At 41.8% G+C, this 23,259-nt stretch overlaps 2 protein-coding genes across 4 annotated transcripts; one reads left to right on the top strand and one right to left on the bottom strand.

Annotated features, from left to right (window-relative positions):
• Positions 1–7,846: 7,846 nt before the first annotated feature.
• Positions 7,847–15,121, top strand: rufy1 (RUN and FYVE domain containing 1). The gene is given in 18 exon segments (XM_069170524.1): positions 7,847–8,186; positions 8,466–8,645; positions 8,739–8,856; positions 8,952–9,053; positions 9,206–9,245; positions 9,247–9,330; positions 9,423–9,484; positions 10,298–10,433; positions 10,523–10,624; positions 10,720–10,836; positions 11,565–11,732; positions 11,809–11,906; positions 11,997–12,116; positions 12,787–12,916; positions 13,799–13,893; positions 14,009–14,057; positions 14,147–14,224; positions 14,304–15,121. Coding segments are annotated over 18 exon segments (2,154 nt in total). The 5' UTR covers positions 7,847–7,855; the 3' UTR covers positions 14,448–15,121.
• Positions 15,122–15,143: 22 nt separating this feature from the next.
• LOC138211020 (heterogeneous nuclear ribonucleoprotein H-like) lies at positions 15,144–21,558 on the bottom strand. Of its 3 annotated transcripts, none has more exons than XM_069170526.1 (11): positions 21,539–21,558; positions 20,050–20,146; positions 19,790–19,948; positions 19,550–19,693; positions 18,530–18,668; positions 17,612–17,790; positions 17,327–17,439; positions 17,100–17,235; positions 16,930–17,013; positions 16,703–16,795; positions 15,144–15,887 (listed from the first exon to the last, which is right to left on the bottom strand). In XM_069170526.1, exons 2-11 carry the CDS (start codon positions 20,129–20,131, stop codon positions 15,790–15,792), a joined length of 1,227 nt encoding a protein of 408 aa, XP_069026627.1. In that variant the 5' UTR covers positions 20,132–20,146; positions 21,539–21,558; the 3' UTR covers positions 15,144–15,789. The 3 variants fall into 3 exon arrangements, with proteins under 3 accessions (XP_069026627.1, XP_069026626.1, XP_069026628.1); XM_069170525.1 differs by lacking the exon at positions 21,539–21,558 and adding an exon at positions 21,229–21,314; XM_069170527.1 differs by lacking the exon at positions 21,539–21,558 and adding an exon at positions 21,229–21,314 and having other exon boundaries at positions 19,790–19,945.
• Positions 21,559–23,259: the final 1,701 nt, after the last annotated feature.

Below are 23,259 nucleotides of genomic sequence, written 5' to 3'. Positions count from 1 at the left end.
GCTGTATCAAATTGAATATTCATCAATGTTCTTAATTTATCTAAATTGTCTAACATCATTGTAGAAATACATACATTTGTGCATGCCACAATTGTCATGAATATAAGTGACCTCTGAAATGTCACTGAAACATTAGCATCTGTCAAAGTTGTCAAACAGACACCAGTTCACTCTACAGTTTCATTGACACAGACACCAACTTAGTTAGCTAATGAGTTTATTTAGGATCACTTTAATATTATGAATGTTTTAAGTCAAAATGTCAAGAATGTCAATATATTAACATTAGTAATATTCTCTTTGTACACAAAATCTTTGGCTGATGCTGTATGGATATTATGTTGACCCCATCAATCTCGCTGTGTTTTTGTTTAAAGTTTTGATTAAAGGGTTTTGATTAAAGTTTTAATAACTTTAAAATGTATTCCCATAATGTTACAACAAACTGAAGACCAAGACTGAGTGAAAACAGAGCCTACCATGAAAGGTTTTGCCTCTGACTTTGCCCCTGAATCAAGTCATAATGTAATGAAATCATGACGATTAGAAAGTCATATTTAAAATTTACACTCTTCACATTTCAACATTTTTACTCCGCAGACTGAAGCCTAACTGGATCACGTCCTTTCAACACTGATTTACAAACAAAAACACAGCGAGATTGATGGGGTCAACATAATATCCATACAGCATCAGCCAAAGACTGTGTTGTTTTCAAGTTTTACTGAATTTTGTGTACAAAGAGAGTATTACTAATGTTATTATCCAATATATCGTGTTAAATCTGACTAAATATTGACTGTTTTCATCGGACACTATTCCTCATTTTGTAGTTGGTAAGGGTTAAGAAGGCTTCACATGATTAAACTAAGTATAGCGACAATATCTTGGCACAATGCCAGTGTAATACCCAGAGACGTCACTAGATGGCGTACAGCTCTCACGAGGATCCTAATACACGTTGGGTGCTGCAGAATAAACCCTGCAGACAAGCTGCACTCAAGCTAAAGTTTTCTGCCGCCTTGTTTCTACATTTAGGTTGGTTAATACTCCTCAAAAAGACGTGTATCTTCCTCAGTGTAAGTGATAAGAGTGCAGTAAATCGTTAAGGGTAACGTGCATGTGTTTTATGTTGAGTAATTCAGATGTAACTTGTGTAAAAGTTGACGTACGGAATACAACCGCGACCCAACAGACTAAAAACTAGTTTGTTAAACAATCAGCAGCGACATAAAAAGCTGATGCATATTTGTTCACAGTTGATGCTGTAAATCACAGTGATTCATTTGTTGGTTATCTCTTATCTTATATATTACATATATATACATATACATATATATATATATATATATGTATGTATATGTATATATATATATATATCCTCACACATCAGCTGGTTTCCGCCAGTTTGTCCGGGGGATGAGGTCGGTATCCCAAGTTACCAGGAGACACCACCCCTGTTCAAACCTCTGTCCGAGGTTGACATGGTTGAGAGGAGCATCAGAATCTGCCATAAGGTATGAATAAGCAAGGGAAATTAAATCAATTTAATTCTTATTCCCCTGTTTTTTGGACTCTATCCAACAGATGCAGAAAGTGATGAGACCTCCACCAAACGCCCACAGACAGACCGATGAAATGCAGCCGCTGCCCCCACCGACAATGATGACGGTGACATCATCGCTTTTACCGCCACGTGGTAAAACTGGGAACTGTGAACTTCCATTTAGGAAACTTTAAAGGGCAACTTGAAGGTTAGGACTTGGTTTTAGGGTTAAGGTTGGAATTATGTTTAGGTTAGGCTGTTAGTTAGGCACTTAGTTGTGATGGCTTAGGTTACAGTAAGGGGTTAGGGAAAGCTTTATGCCAATATCCTCACAAAGATTTAAAAAATGTGTGTGTGTGTGTGTGTGTGTGTGTGTGTGTGTGTGTGTGTGTGTGTGTGTGTGTGCGTGTTGGAACCATCGGAACTGAAAGAGCTGACAAGTGATGTCACAGTGTTCTGTGACATCACTTGTCAGCTCTTTGATCAGATTTGCATTCTAACTGGGAGGATTTCAAGCACCAGCAGACAACTGTTCATTTCAAGTGAAGAAAACCTGAACAAGAGCAAACATGAACAACAAGTAAACAAACACAAAGAGAAAAAGAAGTCGGGTAAGAATCAGTCACTTAAATAATCCCTGTATTTGTATCCCAAAGGACAAATTGGTTGTGCAGCAGTTAAACAGCAAAACAGGCAGAGGTTATCAGTTGTGGAAAAAGATGTACATTTTACTAAAGTACCGAACTTAAGAGTTTAAGAAGTTTTCCGTAATTGTTTCACAGCTCGATGCCACAAATGTCATGAAGCTACTGTTCAGAGACATGAGTTTATATCAGTTTAAAATAAATTGACACAATGATTTGGATTACAAAACCAAAATAAGCTTTAAGCTGCATCTTTTGGTCTTTATCAGTAGATGAGGCTGGCTCAGTGTGGTGAAACAGTAAAATGATCACATGCACTCATTATTAGTAAAAGAAAGAAAGAAACCTGAAGGAAAAGGAGTCGTTTAGAGCCTGTCCCGTCATTTAAAGTCATCATCACTGTATTGTGCGTTGCAGCACAAGTGCTTCATAGCAACAGTTGTACATGCAGTATCTTATGTCTTGTTTTATCTTTGTTGTTTTTATACATCTTTTAACTTGTTCTGCTGCTGAACTGATGAGTTGCCAACCCAATTTCGTTGTATTATTTTTTTTTACAATGACAATAAACTGCCTTGTGCCTAATAGTTGTGTGTTTTCTTCCAACAGGATACAAATACAGACCAAAGTGCTGTGGACCCAGAACAGATGGAGATGGAAAAATTACCAGAGAGAGTCAGAGGGATGGGTTTGGTTTCAAGACCCGACCTGGAGGCAGGCTTGAAGATGTTTCACTTTGGTCCCTCACTCACCGCTGAGGAGTCCAAGTCTGCTGATAAGCTCATCTCAGAGACAGTGGACCAGTCACTGGCCGATATTGCTGAGCTGTGGGATAATATTGCCAGGTGGGAGGCTGAGGAGCAGTCGAGGCTTGATGATGACAACGGTGATGATGATGATGACGACAGCAATGTAGCCGCAGCAGATTTGCGCATCCTTCAGAAGGTGGAGCATTATTTGGCTGTTTTCTTTGACAACTGGCGAATATCTATGGAGCACGAAGAGGAGACACCAGACCTGACCGAGAAAGACCGCCTCACCAAGATCAATCCAACAGCAGAACCGGCTCCTAAAAAAGAAAAATCCACCTTTGCCCCTCTGGACCTGGAGGATGTGAAGGAAAAGGTCACAGCAGACAATGTCACAAAGGACATTTTGACAAAACCAGAATCACCAAATTCCGAGGAGACATCTTTTACTAAGGTGGATGGACCTTCCCAGGACATCAACAAGACAGAGTCACACGTTTCTACTAATAGACTTGGCAAAAAGATCTTTAAAAAGATGAGAAGTTGTTTTGAATGCCTCTTCCAGCTGAAACCAGAAGAAAAGTCCCCGCAGGCAGAGGAAGAGGATTTTGAAGAAGCTGATGGATCTGAAAACAGAGACCCGACATCTATCAGTACTTGTCCCCAAGAAAAGTCTCCCACGGACTTATGTGAGGCAGCAGAGCATCATGAAGAGACATCTGCTGTCATGGACATCCACCTTGTCACACCCATGGATGCAACATCGGGACCCTCAGGACAGGATGGACGTCTTGATGTTTCTCAAGAGGACAAAGGAGGACCTGCAGAATTCCAGTTCACTGGTCTGAAAGACTCCTTCACCATCATAGTGAAGGAATTATTTGACAGCCTAATTAAAAAGTAAGTTATCTCATTTTCTCACTAAAACTTCTAAAAACATTTGCATACGATTCCAAAACATTTGTTGTTTACATTTTAGTTTTTTGTGTTTTAACTTCGTTCCACTGTTTGTTTCTTTTCAGCCAGCAAACGGAAATGAGCCAAACCATTTATGGCATCGATGTACAGAGGAAGCTGAATTATGTAATTTCAGAGGTTCTAAAGCTGGTCTTGGAGGCATCACAAACCAGCGACCAAAGTGGTCCCACCTCAGATCTTGTTAGTAAAGATGACGTTCTTCAGGATGAACCTACCAGCAAAGTCCAAAAGAAAAAGTTGTCGCGATGTAGCTGTTTCTGTAGGTTTCGGAGCACTAAGGTCTGTCCGATTTCAGTTGAACCAGAGGACGTACAAATGGACAAAGCTGACAGGCTGCCGTCCAGTGAGGGCAGTATCCCAAGTTACCAGGAGATACCACCCCTGTCCAAACCTCTGTCCGAGGTTGACATGGCTGAGAGGAGCATCATAATCTTCCATAAGGTATGAATAAGCAAGGGAAATTAAATCAATTACCAAATCAAGAAAAGACAAGAATGGACAAAATAAGACTCGTAAAGATTTCAATGTTAAATCAAGTTACACATGTAATTAAAATGTGACTACATTGTGAATGCAGGATTTTTGAGTCTGATAGAGGTTGTTTCCCATTCTTGTCTGAGTTTATTTAAGTATTTAATGAAGGCTCTGAGCACATTTTTAATCCTTGTTTTTGTTATTTTCTATCAAATATTTAAACAGGACAGCAAGGAGGACCAGAAGACGACTTCAGCCCAGGATGTCACTGTCCGGATCAAGAGGGCTTCTCTGCCAAAGAGATGCCAGTGGTTCTGTTGCCCTCTGTGCTGCTGTATCCCACAAGAAGAAGAAGACTGAGGGACCCACAACCACCTTAGGACCCAACGTTTTTCTCTCTCCTTCTTTTTCTCTTATTCCCCCTGTTTTTTGGACTCTATCCAACAGATGCAGAAAGTGATGAGACCTCCACCAAACGCCCACAGACACACCGATGAAATGCAGCTGCTGCCCCCCCCCCCCCCCCCCCCCCCTTAAATCTTAGCCACAGCTGCACTAGTTAGGTTAACTGAATCTGAGTTGAGGTTTTCTCCGGGAGCTCCGGTTTCTCCTCAAAAAACAAAACAACAACAACAAAATATAAACTGTACATTTTTATCGTTTTATTTTCAATATTTTGATTAGCGGTTTGATTTTGGAGTCAACCACTGAAATCAAACAGCACCAGCCAAAAATGAAAAACTACAAAAAGCCCTATATAACAGGCCTCATCAATGGACAACTTTACTTTTACTCAAGTAATGTATATGAATACTTTTCCCACTACTCATAATGGGTGATATGCAAGGCTTAAAAGCACAATGTATTACCTATTGACCAGTTTATAATACATTTTCTTTCTGTGTTTAGGATAAGTATCACTACAGTTTGCTTAAAAGGAGAAAAAAAAGACGGCCTGTCCAGTTAATGTCAGGCACACAGTAGCTAATGTCCTCCTACTGTCATTTGTTGGAGGTTTTTCTCCCTTAAAGAGGAGTTTTTTTTTTTCCCCTCTTAGCTTATGTGGGAATTGTTGTTGGGTTTCTCTGTGTAACATTGTAAAATCTTGCTGTAAGGACTTTGATGAGTTAAGTGCCATGAAATAACCTGTTGTGATTTGGCTCTAAACAAATAAAATTGAATTGAATTTAATTGAATTGAAGCTAAATGAATTTAAGGCCACCTACATGTAACGTCACATTAGGAAGGGAACTTAAAGGCATCATTCTTGACATTTTGACAGAAAAAGACAGGTTATTAAAGTGACCCTAAATAAACGTATTAGCTAACTAGGTTATTTCAGGTGTTTAATGAAACTGTAGAGTGAACCGAAAGTCTTTGGTGTCTATTTGACAACGTTGACAGATGATAACGTTTCAGTGACATTTCAGGTGTCTCATATTAATGACAATTTTGACAGGCAAAAATTATGTATTTCCACAAATAATATTAGACAATGTAAACAAACTAATAACACATTCAAGACTTTTCAGTCATATTTCCCGCTTAACTAGAAATCAACGACTTTTCAACATTGTTGTCACCTGGTCAGCTACAAATCAATACTCAGTCATTTATAGTCAAGACAACTATAAATCAATGTTATTACAATGTCAATATGTCATCAACATTACTAGGTTTCCTTTTTATTGTAATGTTGATACAATATTTATTTAGCACTGATAGGTTAATCTCAACCATAATGATGATTCAGATGGAAAATCAATATTTATGTTTTATGCTGTTTGGCAGTCTATTTAATAATTGACTGTAATCAAGAAAAATCCGCAACCACAAATCAAATGGTGAGAGACTGGTATTCAGTCTGCTTTCCACTATTTTTATAGTGAAAGGCTTCTGAGAGCGATACCTAGATATATAAATTATGCAGCTCTACAGATTCAGACAACAGAATAAATCCCAGAGTTCACTATTGTCTTGTGTTATGGACGAGTTTATCATGTAAGAAACTGTGGTGTGACGAAGGTCTCAGACGTCCAGACACAAATTTGAGGGAAGATGAACATCAAGTGCAACATTCAGAAAGAACCGAATCTCAGATCTTTTGTGAGAAGACGCAGTAAAACAACACAAGATCAACAAAACAGATGAATTTAAATGACCTGTCGCTGAACTTCTACTTTAGAGGATGAGATGTCAGTTTTCCTTTGCTAGTGTTTTTAAGATGAAAGTTGTGACCTCTTGAGTCCCGAAAAGAGACCTGAGTCTGGCAGGGAGGATGAGAGTTCTGATCTACATGGTGAGGTAAATATACTTTTTTTTTTTCATGAAAGCTCATTTTACAGCATAAACATTTACAGAATGATCACCTTTTGTTAAAGGGTATTAGTCCGATTTATTTTTTTTGCCTGCACTTGAATATGAACCGACGGTGAAGACCCCACATACCTGTGATTTCACTACCTAACAGTTAGCTACTAATGCTCATCTGTTGTTGTTCAGAGTAGATCGGAGTAAGCCTCATTAAGAGGCACCACCGAAGAAGAAAAAAAGGAAATCAGACCCATGCTGATGGAAAAGTAAATTCTTTAAAACCTTCAAACAACAAGGCTGAAGGACAAAAGTTATTTAAAAAGTATTTAAAATGTACACATTTCAACATTGTTACTCTGCAGATAGAAAGTTAAGTTGAGTGCCTCCATTCAACAGTGATCTAAAAGCAAAAACAACACGACTATATTGGTGTCAACAAAACATCTATCCGGTTACCAGCCAAGGATTCTGTTGTTTTAAACTTTACAGCATTTTGTTTACATGGAGAGTATTACAAAGGTTGTCCTTTACACTGTGTTCAATGTGACTAAATATTGGCTGTTTTTATGTATTCTTCATAGAGTTGATAAAACATATTTCTGGTTTTTTATGAGGGATTTCAATATGGTGCAAGTTCACATAAAATGGACAAAAATGTAGCAGTGTTTTAATTATTTAATTTACTAAGGCCAATATTCTACATTAATAAACAGATCCGTGTGTGTGGTCATGTTCTTGTGGATTTCAGGTTGTCCTGTAAATTTAAGTCAATTTACTTGCTTGATGGGAGTCTTTAACCTACTTATGATATCCTTTGTCCAGAGCCTCTCCATTCAACAACTGGTCACCACAGAGCAGTGGTGGTGGATAAGATGAGATCCGTCCACCTTCTGCTTTTATTGTCAGACATTGAAAGAAAAAAAAAAGTGATTTCTGGGTCAGACTTTATTCGTTTCTCCTATTGAGTGCATTTTTATTAGATTATCATTTCCAATCCAGACCAGCAGGTGGGTGTACTGCAACTTTAACACGTGGTAGCTACACGCCAAACGCATCCAACGAAGAAAAAGAAAGGCGCGCGTGATTGATCTAATCTGGTCACGTGAATTCCCGGGCGGAAAAGAGGGAGGAGGGAGGGGGGGGGGACAAACATGGCCGACGAGGCAGGGGAGGTAAACACAGCTGTTGAGGACCGCGAAGAAAAACAACAGCTAGATGAGTCCGAAGTTTCGACACCCGCGACTGACGGCGAGCCCGACGGCAGCGACGGGCAGGACTGTATGGAGAAGTCGGCTCCGGCGGCACAAGACAACAGCTGGTCGGCGCCAATTCTGTCTCTGGCACGGAAGGCCACGGAGACGATTAGCAGCGGGATGAGCTACGCTTCTGCCCCGAGGAAGTCCTCACAGGGCGCCGCTGTGAGCTCACCGACCGACAAGGAGCCCGAAAACGACATCAACAGCACTTCAAAAAAGCTTCCAGGTTGGCTACGACCTTTTGACACTTTAACTACTGAACATTTTCCAACTCACTCGTGAACCGCACCAGTCAGTTACTTCCTCTTGTACTTAGGATAGCTGTCGGTCATCTGTTAAGACACTCGACTCGGAGCAAAACCCTGATTTCATGACTTGCTGAACGTGCACGAGGTCTCTGTCTGTACTGTTGAGTTTGCATTTTATTGACACGAGCCTCCAGTCGACCTCCACTAAGTCTGCGTGCCATTTCAGTGCCTTTCTTTTTGCCACACTTTCTTTACAGTTCTGCCCCCCAAAGACCCCACAGCAATAGAAAGATCCAACCTCCTGAGCATGATGAAGTTGAGCATCAAAGTGTTGATCCAGTCCTCCCTGAGTCTGGGCAGGACGCTGGACTCGGAGTACCCTCCTCTGCAGCAGTTCTTTGTCGTCCTGGAGCATTGCCTCAAACACGGGCTTAGAGGTGAGACAGTCTGCGGGTTTGACCTTTTTGAAGGGTGATGTCAGAATCGGGGCGTGCGAAAGTTACTTTCCCATTTTGATTTTTCTTTTTCAGCCAAGAAATCCTTCATTGGTCAGAACAAGTCCATATGGGGACCTCTGGAACTGGTTGAGAAGTTGTGCCCAGAGTCTGTCCACATTGCCACAAGTGCCAGAGACCTGCCCGGCATTAAGTATGGTGTTGCAAAACCGTCTTCCACTAACGCTGCAAAGCGAGACACGCTGGACACCTGTGAGTCAGCATAGTTATTCTGTTATCCTTTTTCAGGACCGGTTTGGGGAGAGCAAGGGCTTGGTTGCATTTGGCACTCATGCAGAAAAAAGTAGCCGACTATATGAAAGCCATGCTGGACCGCAAAGACCTCTTGAGGTTGGTTAAAGTTATCACTAATGTGTATTTATTTGCAAGAATTTACACCGCAATCTAGATGTGATGACGTGTCAGTTCTAATCGTTATTTTTTTCAACGCATGCAAATGAATCGTTTCTTCTTTCACGTGTCTTTTTCAATCCCTGTCCTAGTGAGTTTTATGACTCGGGAGCACTGGTGATGGAGGAGGAGGGGGGCGGTCATGGGGGGGCTGCTGGTGGGCCTCAATGTAATTGATGCAAACCTTTGTATAAAAGGGGAGGATCTTGATTCTCAGGTCGGTGCCGAACAGGCTTTCTGCGCCTCCTTTTCTCTTTGAGTGACGAGCCCATCAGGGCACACAGTGATCCGTTTGTCGTTCTCGTTTAGGTGGGAGTCATCGACTTCTCCCTTTACCTGAAGGACCCCACCAGCAGTGACACTCCAAAACAGTGAGTGCCTGCTTTAAGAACTAATCTGCTCTGATTTTCATGACGTGTTGAGCTGCTGTAAAGGTGCCCGTTTTGTATGCACATCTTCCAATTTGTGCATAAAAACGCTAATAAATGATTACTTACTGAAATAATGAGACTTGAAAGTCTCTCTGCTCTGCTGGAGAAACAAACTCTTCCAAGAGTTCATAGTTGTAAAGATAGTAGTTCAAAACTCTCCATTTCCATTGAACAGTGCCTCTGTCGCCGAGCTTTCCACCACGTTGTCTCGTTGTTTCCACCACCTCGTTTTGTGTTTGGTGGTTGCTAGAACGGATCAGCGCGAGGGATGCTTTGCCTGTGATTGGGTTTTATATTGTTGGAGGGTTAGGATTAAGGTAAGGGACCACTTGACTGACAGTGAAACAAGCAATCACAGCGGCAGACCGGTTGAATCCAATCACACTGTAGAGTTTAGAATCTGAGTCCCTCCAGCTGATCTAATTGAGCACCAACCATTGTGTTTTCCTTCGTTTGAAGTTTGACTGACGCTCTTGTAACCTCGTGGCGCTCTCTTCTTGTGCAGTGGCATAACAGCACGACTGAAGAATTTGGGTCATCCACTCCTTAGTTTGATGAAACAACTCCTAACAGCAGTGGATGGAAAAATGCATAAATTTGGACATTCTTTGGCCAATTTTCTGAAAGTTCAGTTAGAATTTGCGACATATTTGGATGAGAATACAAATTACAATATGTTGAACTTTTTATCACCATGATAACAAGTCCAACCAGACACTCAAACCTCTCAAATCATTTTTGTTTCTCTTTCAGCGATGCCAAGATGACAGCCATACTAGATCAGAAGCACTACATCGAGGAGTTAAATCGTCACCTGAGTGGCACCGTCACCGACCTTCAGGCTAAGATGGACTCTGTGGAGAAGACCAACAGCAAACTGGTGGAGGAGGTCGGGAATATTTTGTGAATGAGGTGGTGTGATTGTGCTTGTACCTGGGAGTTGACTAACAGGAAGCGGTTTGTTCCTCTTCTCCTCAGCTCACAGCAGCAACAGACAGAATCAACTCTCTGAGGGAAGAACAGGAACAGCTGCAAAAGCATAATGAGTCCATCTTGCAGTCGAGCCAGAAAAAGGAAGAGGTTTGAAAGCATCTACGACTAGCTGCAGCTAAACCAGTCCAAATAAATAAAAAAAAAAAATTACCCAACCTGTACAATGTGTTTGTTTTTCTCAGGCGGCGCTTCAGGACAGCCAGGTGGAGCTGGAGACGTACAAACAGACGAGACAAGGCCTGGATGAGATGTATAATGTGGTGTGGAAGCAGTACAAAGAGGAAAAGCGCATTCGCCAGGTCGGGTATCGTCAAACAAGCTGTCACGCTACACATTGATGATGCGTTCATGAGCAACTGGGAAGTGAGAAAACACAAGAAAAGTGGTAGAAGTCAAACAAGTCGGTTTGACTCCAGTTGACGTGGCAGCATTTGTGGTTAAAAGTAAGTCGGCTGTCGCCAGACTTGGTTAGCTTCGCTTCCCCCGGTTTTGTAGTTGGGTTAAATGTTATGAATGCCAATACTTTTAAACGTGTAGAAATGATGTGTGCGAGTAATATTGACCTCCTGAGCTGTCTTCTGTCCCCGTGCTGGTTCATATGGATGGCGATAAGGTTGTTTGTTGCTCCTCTATATTCTGACAGAAATGGAGCACATTTTCTGAGGGCGGCCATGTTGCCTGCTTGTAGCTCTCAAATTGGAAATGGGACGTTCCCAAACGTAAACTTTCCCCGATTCCCAGTTGCCTGAACGCACGATAACACGCATGTGGCGGTAAAAGGTGATCAGCAGCCGGGTTGCTTCTTGGGTGGGATGGCCAAGCTTTTGGAAAGCATTGTCTGAGATTAGGACGGTTTAATGTCCATACTCCATCGTCAGTACGTGATTAGAAGCCAGGAGTGTGAACACCGTGAGACTTGATCACTCTGTGTCTGACTTTAGCAAGACATCCTGTCGAGAGCTTTTGTGCTGAGATGAGACGGTTTGACTCGCACCTTACATATTATATTTTCTTTGGATGATGTTAGGAGCTGGAGCGTGAGCTGGAGCTGCAGGTGGGGCTGAAGCAGGAGATGGAGGTGGCCATGAAGCTGCTGGAGAAGGACACGCACGAGAAACAGGACACGCTGGCAGCGCTGCGGCTCCAGCTGGACCAAGTCAAGACCCTAAACCTGCAAATGTTCCACAAAGCTCAGGTAGACGCAGAGGAGTTCTCTCACTCTCACTCTCACAGACAGAATACACATTCATACAACTCGTCTGGTTCTTCAGGACTCACAACAACAAGCAGATAAAATGCAGGCAGAGGCCGTGCAGCTCGAGCAGAAGATGGAAGAAATGGAGAGAGCCATGGTGGACCTCGAACAGAGGTATGCATCTGTGCAACGTGTGAGTTTCTGTTGGTTTTCAAGTTATATTCCTTGAAATCAATGTTCTTGTTGGTCTTTTGTGAGTCGCAGACTACAGAACTCAGAGCGGGAGCGCAAACAGAGCGACCAGTCAGACAAAGACATGAGGGTGGAGCTGGAAGGAAAAGTGGATGCTATGCAGAAACAACTAACGGACCTGGATACACTAAGGTTAGGAGACACACCGTTCAAAAAATATCCAAATATGTCGAGTCTCTTCTAAAAACGGTTCACAAATTATGAAAGTGAGACTGCAGGATGATAAAATTACAATTAAAAAGAAAGGTTCCTGGAATGAAAGGCACAACTTAAAAAGCAATTCCCTTTGGGGCCAATCTTTAAAAGAAAGGCTCGAGGTTACATCTATAACGTTGTATTGATTTGAATAATCTGTTAACTCTAGACTGAGGTGTGGTTTGGGAATTCCTTAAGAAAAAAAACATCACTGTGATCAGGTGAGCTGCAGTGTAGGGAGGTAGAGTTGTATCATTTTTTAAAAGCACAGTGGCTGTGGAAATACAGACATTGTATAGAGTAAATCTTACATAGTTCCCAAATGAATTACAGGTCTTAGGACACCTTTTTTTTTTTTTTTTTTTTTTTTTTTTTAAGTAAGAGACAGAAGTCAAACGCCATAATAAGTTCTTGCCATGAATGTCATGTCTCATAAATTGCATAAGTGTAGAAACATGCGTAAAGTCTGAATAATTGGTTGTGATCTCGGGTCATTTTCTTGATGCATCAAGTCAGGTCTAACACATGATTTGATGAAGGTTTTGAATGTGCAGTCGTCCACAGTACCTGTACATGTTTGAAAGCAGCGTCTCTTCTCTGAGGACAGGCTGGGTTTGGAGAACGAGCTGCGGACTGAGAGGGAACAGAGACAAAGCTTGCAAAAAGCTCTGCAGCGGGAACAGGACAACAGCATGGAACTACGCACACAGATGCAGCAGCTTCAGGGACTGCACACGGTCAGACACACACACACACACACACACACACACACACACACACACACACACACACACACACACACACACACACACACACACACACACTGACACACACACACACACACACACCAGGGTTAGGGTCCAGTAACTCAGGAAGTAATGGTTTAACCACATTGATAGAAAAAATGTCTCTCGTGAACCCAGAGAAAATCTAATATTTTTGTGGTTTTTGAAGTGAAAGAGTAAATTCAACCCTTGCAGCTAAAATAAAACAGCGGAACACAAACTGTAGAATCTGGTTTTCGACCTGGTTTACTTCCTAAATTCTCAACAGACGTCTCAGTGTTATATGTGGTGCAATCCGTTTTGCTGAAATTAATAGAGAACACAAGTTTAATTACCACAGGCACCAACATCTCTAATCTAAGCCCAAAATATCAAAGGTGTGATTGTTTTAAGATTCCAAGTTTTGGAGAGTATTTCCGGAGGCCAACGATGTCGCTGAAGTGGACATAACTCAGAGCACCAGGAGGATCTGTAATGTTAATGGTCCATAGTTACTACCAAATTATAAAACTGCATTGTGGGAAGGACCATCTACCCTTGAGTCTTGGAATTCACTGCCAACCTTGGCCATGTAGACATGTGTTTTTGTAATTACCACTGGGTTTGTTTTAATTCTGGGGTTTTATCTGAAACCTGTATCAGGGTCATTAGTTGCAGTTAGCCTAAAGAAAGGGTTTATTTACTTAAATAATGTTATGGAGATTTGTGAGACAGCTTTAGCCAAACAAAAATGTTCATCCTTTTTAAGCCTTCTTTATGCAATGTAATCCAAACCTCTGTAATCCTGCACGGAAATGGATATTCTGCCTTTGTTTGTCTGGATTGGTGGTGCAGGAGCTGGAGGATTTGAAGCAAGAGAAGCAGCAGCTGCAGCAGACGTGTGAGCAGCAGGAACAGGCTCTGCAGGAGATGGGGCTGCACCTCAGCCAGTGAGTATTTGTCATTTTTTTTATTTTTTATTATTATTATTGGTCTGAAAACACGTCATGTTGTGTCTGTTTTTGGTTGTTTGATTTTTGTCTGTTGTCCTCATCTTTGTCAAAGGTCTAAACTCAAGATGGAGGACTTCAAGGAGGTCAACAAAGCCCTGAAGGTAAAAGGAGTTAGGAATAGTGTACTCGCATTATTGATGATGTAAAATTTGAAAATCACAAGCGGCCCAATCTCGTACGATCTCGCCAGGGCCAAGCCTGGCTGAAAGACGACGAAGCCACCGAGTGCAAACGATGCCAGAAGGAGTTCTCCATCTCGCGCAGAAAGGTAGGCTCCCGTTTCATTGCATTTCTTTCGAACTTCTGTTCATGCTCATCACTACAGCCTTGTGCGTTTATGTCTGCAGCACCACTGCAGAAACTGCGGCGACATCTACTGCAACAGTTGTTCCAGCAACGAGCTGGCCTTACCCTCGTATCCTCGGCCCGTGCGAGTGTGCGACGTGTGCCACTCACTCCTGCTGCAGAGAAGCTCCTCCAAACGTTCCTGACAAAACACCTTCGAAGCGTTCGCGTATCAAACACCGCGTCTACTCATCCGCCTGGATTCCAAGTACTGATCGTAAAGGAAAAACCTCATCAAATCTTAAGGAAATGTGATTTGGTGTTCCATTGCCACCGTTACCTGAAATTCAGGTACATCTGTACTAAACAATGGCCGCCTTTTTTTTTTTATAACCGATGGGATGAGCCGATATAGTTTATGCTGAAGAGACTCGTTTACAGCTTGAAAACGTTTTGAATATTTGTCATCAGCATTTCCTGGGAATGAACTAACAGCAGTTAAACAATTTGGTACTCACTTGATAAACCGACCTTATTAACGTGTGTAGTTTTTCTAATTCAGACTGTGGATGTAAATCATGTCGAGGCCCCACCGCGGATTGTGTTTGTTGCTGGTTTCTAGAGAAGAATTGTACTTTAATACTCAACTAGTCGTGCGTCGTTTTCTTTACAGTTATGGCTCCACTGCTGGATACTAAATAATCGTGTAAATGACTGTAGAATGTTGACAAATTTAACTATTTTAGAATGTATTATAAAAGGGTCTGTGAATCACAATAACTCCTACTCAGCCATTTTCTTAATTTGGGAATGGTGACCAAAAGTTTTTTTTTTAACTAGATATTTGATAAATGAATAAAGCCTCTTTTTTTTTTTTTTTTTCTTTTCAATGCTCGTTTCAATTAGATATTCCAGACTAGTTTATTCACTTTGTGCACAGGAAATACAAATAGCGTCTGAAGCAGTACAAACCTTCATGATGGTAGATTTGAAATTCATTTGCCCTCATCCAGAAAAACTATCCTATCAACAGTCATACCTTTAGAAAAGAAAACATGCTCTGACAATGTGAATTCAGACCAACATTTTAACTGGAACTTAAAAAAAAAAAGGCTTAACACTATGGAGAAGATGAAACAAAGTCTAAACATCAGGAGATACCAGACATTTTTAGTTTTGTTCATGCACTCAGACACTGAAACTTAAATCCACCATGAGTTCACCTCAAGAAACAGCGAGGTGTTTGCAGAACGGTAACACAAAAACGGCACTCTTCCTGGTAATGAAAATTTAAAGCACGGTTTCTGTAATGTGTCAAATGTGTGAGGAATGGGGAAGACGAACAGCACTTCTGACGACAGATGATCTCACCTCTCACTGAATCTCATCCACTTAAAAAAAATACAAACCTCAGTGTTTTCAAAACAACCTCACCTGACCCTATCCTACGTTTACTAGGTGAGACTTACATTTCCAGTCTGTTCAGCAAAATGCTGAGTTAAAAAACATCAAATTAAGGGAAAGAAAAAAAAAAAAAGAAAAAAAAAATTACATTCCCCATCCCCCTCCCAGTCCATTCATCGAGCCTCTGCTTCCTCCTCCTCCACCGCCGCCGTAGTAACTGCTTCCCATTCCGCCCTGGTTACCTAACAAGAGACAGAGAATACATACTATAGGACCGGGGAGTTCATCAAGGAGTACTGCACACCAAAACACCACGCTGCACTTCTGTCCCTCAAGAACACAGCTGGCCAAGTTTGAAGGTCTCGGTATCAGTCAGGACACAGCAGTGCTGAATATTACCCGATTAGCCCGAATTGTTTTTTCCAAGATAAAAAAGAAGAAAAGTGTTCGTCTTTAAGAACTAATGAAGGCCGAGACAAGCATGTGGTCACAACATCAGATATTCTTTTTGCATAGAGAGAGTACCAAATGTAAAACGTCTTCCACAAATAGTGAATTCTGTGTTGTTTCTAGCCTAGAAAAGTTTCCAACATCTTACTTCCATCCATGTTGCCTGAGCGGAGAGCTCTCTGGATCAGTCATTTATAAAGAGCCAGGATTCCCTCAGGTGACATGTGGGGGAATCGGGCCCTTCCTCAAATACAGACTGCACTTCCTCCTTGTTCAGAGGCCCACCTCAAGCCTGACTAATAGTAACAACGTTATAAAGACACAGATCAGGATCGAACGTAGCCGTTTTTCCACTGGTCATAGGCCACCCATTTCAAAATTAACTGCACTGTATACATTGACAGTCTAGTTTTAGGAAATAACTCGCTGTGCTTTCTCGTTTTGTTTGTTTGTTTCTATGCTCGCGTGTATTTTTATGCGAGTTTAGAATCTTTTCAGAGTTACTCAAGTCTGTTAAAGCCTTCAATAAATACTCCCATCATGGCTCTATAAAGGGTGAAGTTTAAGGTGGCTGTTGAAGAAAACTATAATAACAGCTGACACTCACTATAGTCACTGTAACCGCCCATATTTCCTTGGCTGCTGTATCCTCCAGAGTATCCTGAGCTCAACTGGCCACCGCTGTAAGATGACTGGTTCCCTGTAGAGGACAAATCACAGTAGGTTTAAGAAGTTACAGCAGCATAACATATACTTAAGATGTTATATTTGTATGTAAATATAAGAGATGTGAGCTTATGTCCAGGCATTTCTTATTCAAACAACAATACTCACCCATGCCACCCATCATCTGGCTGCCGTAAGCGCCATTACTGCCGCCTGCTGTTGAGTTCAAGAACAGCTCCACGTAGCGGTGCTCTGAGGGGCACAAAAATCATTGTGAACATGCAGTATAAAAAAAAAGGGTGTCGGTGATAAAGTCAGTTGTTTTAAAGTAGACTCACGCATGTTGGCTTTGTCTTTGGACATGGCTGCCACAGCATCTTCGTGCGTTGCAAACTCTACATCGGCCTCTCCGGTTACTCTGCCGTCAGGGCCGATCTCAATGTGGACCCGCACAGGATTCAGTGGTGAGAAGAACTAAAATATGAAAACGGTTCAACAAATTAATCAAAATCTGCATTATTATGCACAGAAAACACGAGATGTCGGTGATCTAGCGACGACTTACATTGTAGATGTCCGTCTCTGTGGCTCTGTATGGCAGCCCCCTCATGTGGACACAGTGGCCTGTCGTGCTCTGGAAGGAAGAGCCGCCATCGCCGTACCGTCCATCCGACACACCTGAATATACATAATGGAGATGAACACGGTGTCTTTGAGGACTTTACATCCTGATCTCGTTTTTTTCAGTTGTGCATTATTAACAATGAAAGGGCATGGGGTGAGTAATTATTTCAAAAGAACTGCACAGGTCAAGACTGCCAAGTCTAACTTCAGCTGTCCTTGCACCCACCTCCTCCGTAGCCTCCTCGGCGCATTCTGTCGTAGGATCCCCCTCGGCCCATCATGTTGTAGCCGCGACCACCTGAGGGCCGGTCGTAGGGGCCCGGTCTCTGCATGCCCATAGGCTTCCGCTGGGGTTCGTAATGGGTCCGCACCTCAGCGCGGCTACTCTTGAAGATCTCAATGTACCTAAGAGCATAGAGATACCACAGTGAGGGCATGGGGAATGGACGAAAACTCCATTTGCTCAATACTGGTGAAACTGGGCTATGCAGATGCTGCCATGGTGTAGTCCATAGGTAGAAATATCTTTTGAGTACTTAATGCTAGTTGTTAATGAAGTAGATTAAAAGAACAGCGTTTTACTCAGTTGAATAAAGGAAGTGTCCAAATTGATAAGGGCCTTAGTGACTTTTACACTTTTCTTATGGTTACCTGGAGCGATTTCCAGATCGGATTCATTATGATGGAATAGTGTCCTGTGTCCTCGTCATGACAGCCATTGTCCTGGTTTTAGAGGCACAGAGAGAGCTCCTGTCCTTCTGCAACCCACTCTAAGCATTACCTGTAACAGTGGGCTCCAGATCCTTGTGTACAGTGGCCCTCTGATTTTACCACCAGGGAGACTCCTTACCATTTATCAACCTGGACTCATGTTTAGTGCAGAGACACCATTTGTTGTCTAAATAAGGTGTGTACTCTAATTCAGGCTTCGTCTCATAGCTTTGAATGGTGCCCAAGCACTAATCTTCCCACTTAACATTGTGAATCTAACGTAGGAATTAGTGTTCGTGTGTGTGGTAAATGTGTCAAAATACTTAAAAGTATCCAGGATTAATGTAGAGTCAGTTTTGCATTTGGTTCAGATGTTGAAGGTGCACACCATAAGAAAAGCAACTTATCCAGCCAACCAACCAACCATCCCCACCTGTGCCCTATTCTTTCCTTGTGTTTCTTTAGAGCCTTTTCAGCTATATCCTGTGAAGCAAACTGCACGAAGGCCTCCCCCGTACTCCTCCCCTGGATGTCCACCGGCAATGTTATCCCATTTGGCACGATTTCCAACCCTTCAACCCAAGGACAGATAACCCCAGCAGGGGACATATTAAATCACATGCCCAATCACAGAGAGAACTTTCTCTAAAGAGAGATAGAAAACTTATGGAAAACTCTACACATCATCACACATACCAGTTCAGTTTTTAACCAGAGACTGGCCATTTACACGAGTTACATTTACTGGATTCTGGGGATAAAATATAAATGACAGGATAGAGGAAGAATATGGAAAAGGGCACTGTGTGGGACATCAGGCTAGTGTTGGTGTATTGATGAGGAGAGAACAGGATCTCGGTGGGTGACATGAGGAAAATTACTGTTCGCCCATTAGGAACTAATCTGACACTTGGCATATACTGTGTGTCAGAGAAATGTGTTTCAAAGACGAGGGTGTGAGGAAATGGGGGAAAAAGAGGAGAAAAAAAATGATACTGGGATAAGAGAGAGAAGTTGTATCAGTGATGACTGGGACACCTTCCATCATCAGCATATTACCATGAGGAAAAGACAACTTAGCATCAGACCCTGTTTCAGAAAAACTAAGACACAATGAATATGGATATGAGTGTAAAGATGGGAAAGGGTGTTTGTATTACAGATTCCTGCCCTTGAACAAAACATCAAGTTTTTTTTACAAAGTGTGAACAAGCTTCCTTTTCCGGCGTCATCTCCTCACTGATTACCAATCAAAAAAACAAATAATTTCATCATTATTTTATGTAATAATTTACAATAGGTAATCATTGTCCAACGGCGTATTGACTTCTTTAGTAGTCAAGTGTCGGTAAGAGAAAGGAAAAAAGACAAGGGCGACGGGAGAAAAAAAAAGTTTAAAATCGCCAACATTAAGGGGATTTAGTATTAACCGGTGAACATGGCCTGTTTTTACCTGAGAAAAACTGCACTATCTCCTCCTTGCTGCAGCCGAAGGGAAGACCTCGGAGCCGCACGAGCCCATCTCCTGCCGTCTCTGGACAGTTTGGGCCAGTGTGCTTCATGACCCAGTCCATCTCGACGTTGTTGGATTTAAACACTACATCACCGGACACAAAACAATTAGTTATCAGAGCGGAAACCGTGACAGAACTTGTCACGAAAGGATTCGACATCTGCCTGCTGTTGTACTCACCCTCGACATATCGGTGACCCATAGTTTCTCTGTCCTTCTTCACTGCAATCTTCAGGTCGTCTTCCGTCTCCAGTTCGACAAACGCCTCACCACTGGGACGCCCCTCTCTTGTGTAGGTGAAGTGAATGCCGCCTCCATTGTTGATGACTTTGCAATCTGCTTTTGAAATGTATCATTATCATATCATCTCTAATTGCATAAAGTATCTGTATTAAAACAATTTAAAAAAAAAAAAAAAAAAAGGAGTAATGTATACATACCCGAGAAAAACCTCTGTACTTCATCCACTGAACAGGACCACGGGAGACCCCTGATTCGCACTACATATCCCTCATCAGCCATGACTGGTCACAATCCCTGAGGAACAAAGGGAATCTTTTAGTGCAAAAGCACAATCTTCAGTCATGTGTCCAGATCAGAAATAAGTTTCGGCTCAGTTTCCTCATTCACTGTTCAAACATTCACATCCTGCATTTGAGTGCATCTCTGTTCCACTTCACAAGCACATTGACTTGACTCCGATCCATGTGGCAGAAGCTGCCAGGAACACAGTAATCATCATCTCAGTCTGTGGGATTTTTTTTTTTTATAGTAACTTTATCTCTCTTGTAGTTTCAGGTGCACCACATCGTTGAAACTGGCTGGAGTAAAAACTCATAACCGAGGATCTCTCTCTGCACTGTGGTGCACGCTTCCGTCGTATCAATCCCCACATACTGTCCACAGAGTAACTGTATTCTACTTGTAAAACACCCATCAAGGTTTTGATCGACTTGAGTAAATCGGGTTTTATGGACCGAGCTGGATATGAATGAGGGCTGGTCAGCAGCGCCTCCATGAGACCGTTTTCGTAGCCGCGACCGGCATTTAGCAAATCAAAAAAAAAAAAAAAAATCTCATCGTTGTGGCTTTTCGATGCTTCAAAAGGTTTGTGTCGTCCGGACATCTTAGTCGCAAGCTTCCATCGGAGTCACCTCATTTCTAAATTCTCGTGAACTGAACTGCGAGCATCCACTTCACAAAGAGCGCCAACCCAGAGTCGCTCCACGGCGGCGACGCAAAACGCGTTGCTAGCTTCTTTCATTCGACAATATTTCCGGTGTCGGCTCGTTTCGGTTCGCACGTAAAAGCTCGCAGAGGACATATCGCGACTCGGCACTTAAAATACCGTATTTCTTTCAAACCGGTCGCGTGGCCTTGAGCACGCTTTACCACCGCACCCAGACGCAAGAACAAAAGCGGCCCTCTCAGCCTGCGCCATGTTATTAGCGTGGACGGTTAGCTCCAAAGCTAGCGCCGTTCACCCACGTTTTTACGGGGACTGTAACGCCTAAATCCGACCCGCACACCGGAACCGACGCCGTCCCGAGAACCCGGCAGGTGTTAGCGCCTCGCCGTGAAACCTTCAGGCCGAACGACAAATGCATTCATCAATTTACCTGAAACGAGCGTAGATGCAACACGCCTGGATGTGTTTGATCAGACCTGCGTGATGCTGCCGAAACCTCGCACTGGGTTGCCAGAATTCCCCAGACATCCCCCTTTCGGGAACTACACAGCGGCGCGCTTAATATCACCTCCGTTTCAAACCGCAACTCAACCACGTCTCTGAACTCGGCCGGATTTAAAGTATTTCTTTAACGAATATCAGTGTGTTTTGAATTGCGTCAGAAACCCTAGAATCTAAACTTTGTTAAAATCACGGTAATATCTTAAAATTATGTGAAGTGTGGGTTTGTTTTTACACACCTGGCAATCCCGGCCGAATAACCGAACGCCTCCGACGGGCCTGCGTCCACGCCCTAAAACGATGACGTTTCTATCAGAGGCCCGGGCTGGCCTGGTGGTATCGTCTGGCCTACTAATCCAAGTCACCCTATTTACACTGCTCAATAACTAGTAATGCTTTTCAGCTGTATTTTTTTTTATTTTTTTATTTTTTTTATTTTTTAAGTAGAGTACATGCAGGCTACTTTTTACAACAAGTCCAAACAGAGCTCATGCTCAATAACAACTCAAAACATCACAATATGCCAAGACAAACACTATTTGACACTACACACTATTCATTTTAGCAATAGGCTATACCACAATAGATATTTGAGTTGTTGTTTTTTTTTTTTTTTTTAATGATGATGTGTAACAGTAACCTTGTTACTAGATGCTTATTTTAGTATGTTGTTGAAACCAGAGTTTACTGGTTTTGGTTTCTACTGTGACAAAAAGATCATCAGTTTAAAATTTGGCTCAGAGGAAAAAGAAAGGCGTCATTCAAATTCACGACTCTCTTAATCCAAAATATTGATGTGGTGGCAGCTCAAAGTAATCTTTAATATAGACCGTAAGCAATCCAGACAGAGGTCACTTGTTGAAATCAGAGAAACCCTCTGTAAAATTATGGGCAGGAGAACTTCACACATGCTCTTTAGCAAGGCATTTCATATTATCCTGCTTTAAACTGCTTATCAGCCAATGAAAGGACACTATAATAATGGTGATGGCCTTCTCCAGTAATACATTTTGGTATCTGTGGAGATAGAAATCAGCAAACATTACATAACTCAAGTAATGTAATTAAATATATTTTTGATGTATTGGCACCTTACTTAAGTGTCATTATTTAGTACATTTTATATAGTAATCTACTTTGAATACATTTGGTGCCTGGATATATGTCTTAGGTAACACATGTTTACTTTCATGGTTTGTTGCTCTTATGGAGTATTTTCATACTGCAGTATTGCTTAACGTAAGGACACAAATAAATTATTCGGTCACAATATACAATGCAAAAAAAAGAAAAGAAAACGGATGTTGACACACATAATACTTATAAAGATAATCGAACTATGTGTCCAATTGCATTTTACTGCAAAAAACAGAAACACCTTTTTTAATGTTGTTTTCTGGTGTTTCAAATCTCAAAATAACTCAATTGTGGATCCGTTACTGTTTAAACACGGTCACAGAAAGTTTAAAAAAGTGTTCCATTAAATATACCTCTTTTCCCACAGGCATTCCTTCTATTTTGGAAAATTGTATAAATAATAATGAGTAAAAAGTAAAGGCAGGAACTTTGTTGAGTTGAGGCACTATTTAGTCTTGACCAGTCAATTGTCGAGGTTCAAGGTGATGAGAAGCCTGAAATCAGTAGCAGTTCAAACCAAACATTCACTGGGCTCCATGTAGTCTATTTAAATCTATGAGTACATCAAAATGATCTTTTGCACCATGGGGCAACCTCAATGAGGTAGTTATGTGTCAGTGAAGTCACTATACTGACAACCATGTGTGATTTTGTCTTTTACAAAAGTCATCTGGGTGCACACAATGGGTTAACCTCAAGCATATCCAGATATATCACATATCATTGTGTGTTGCTTATTTGCATCAAAATCTATGTACATGTGTGAGCAGTTCACTTTTAATGAGAAGTGTGATTACCACAGGGTCAGGTGTTTATCTTGTTT

Source organism: Embiotoca jacksoni, unplaced genomic scaffold (genome assembly GCF_022577435.1).
Source record: "Embiotoca jacksoni isolate LCO1_2020_lvr unplaced genomic scaffold, fEmbJac1.0.p SCAF_5, whole genome shotgun sequence".
Classification (NCBI taxonomy): Eukaryota; Metazoa; Chordata; class Actinopteri; family Embiotocidae; genus Embiotoca; species Embiotoca jacksoni.
Note: the sequence above shows the minus strand (reverse complement) of the source record. Positions and strands in the feature narration are given on the sequence as shown.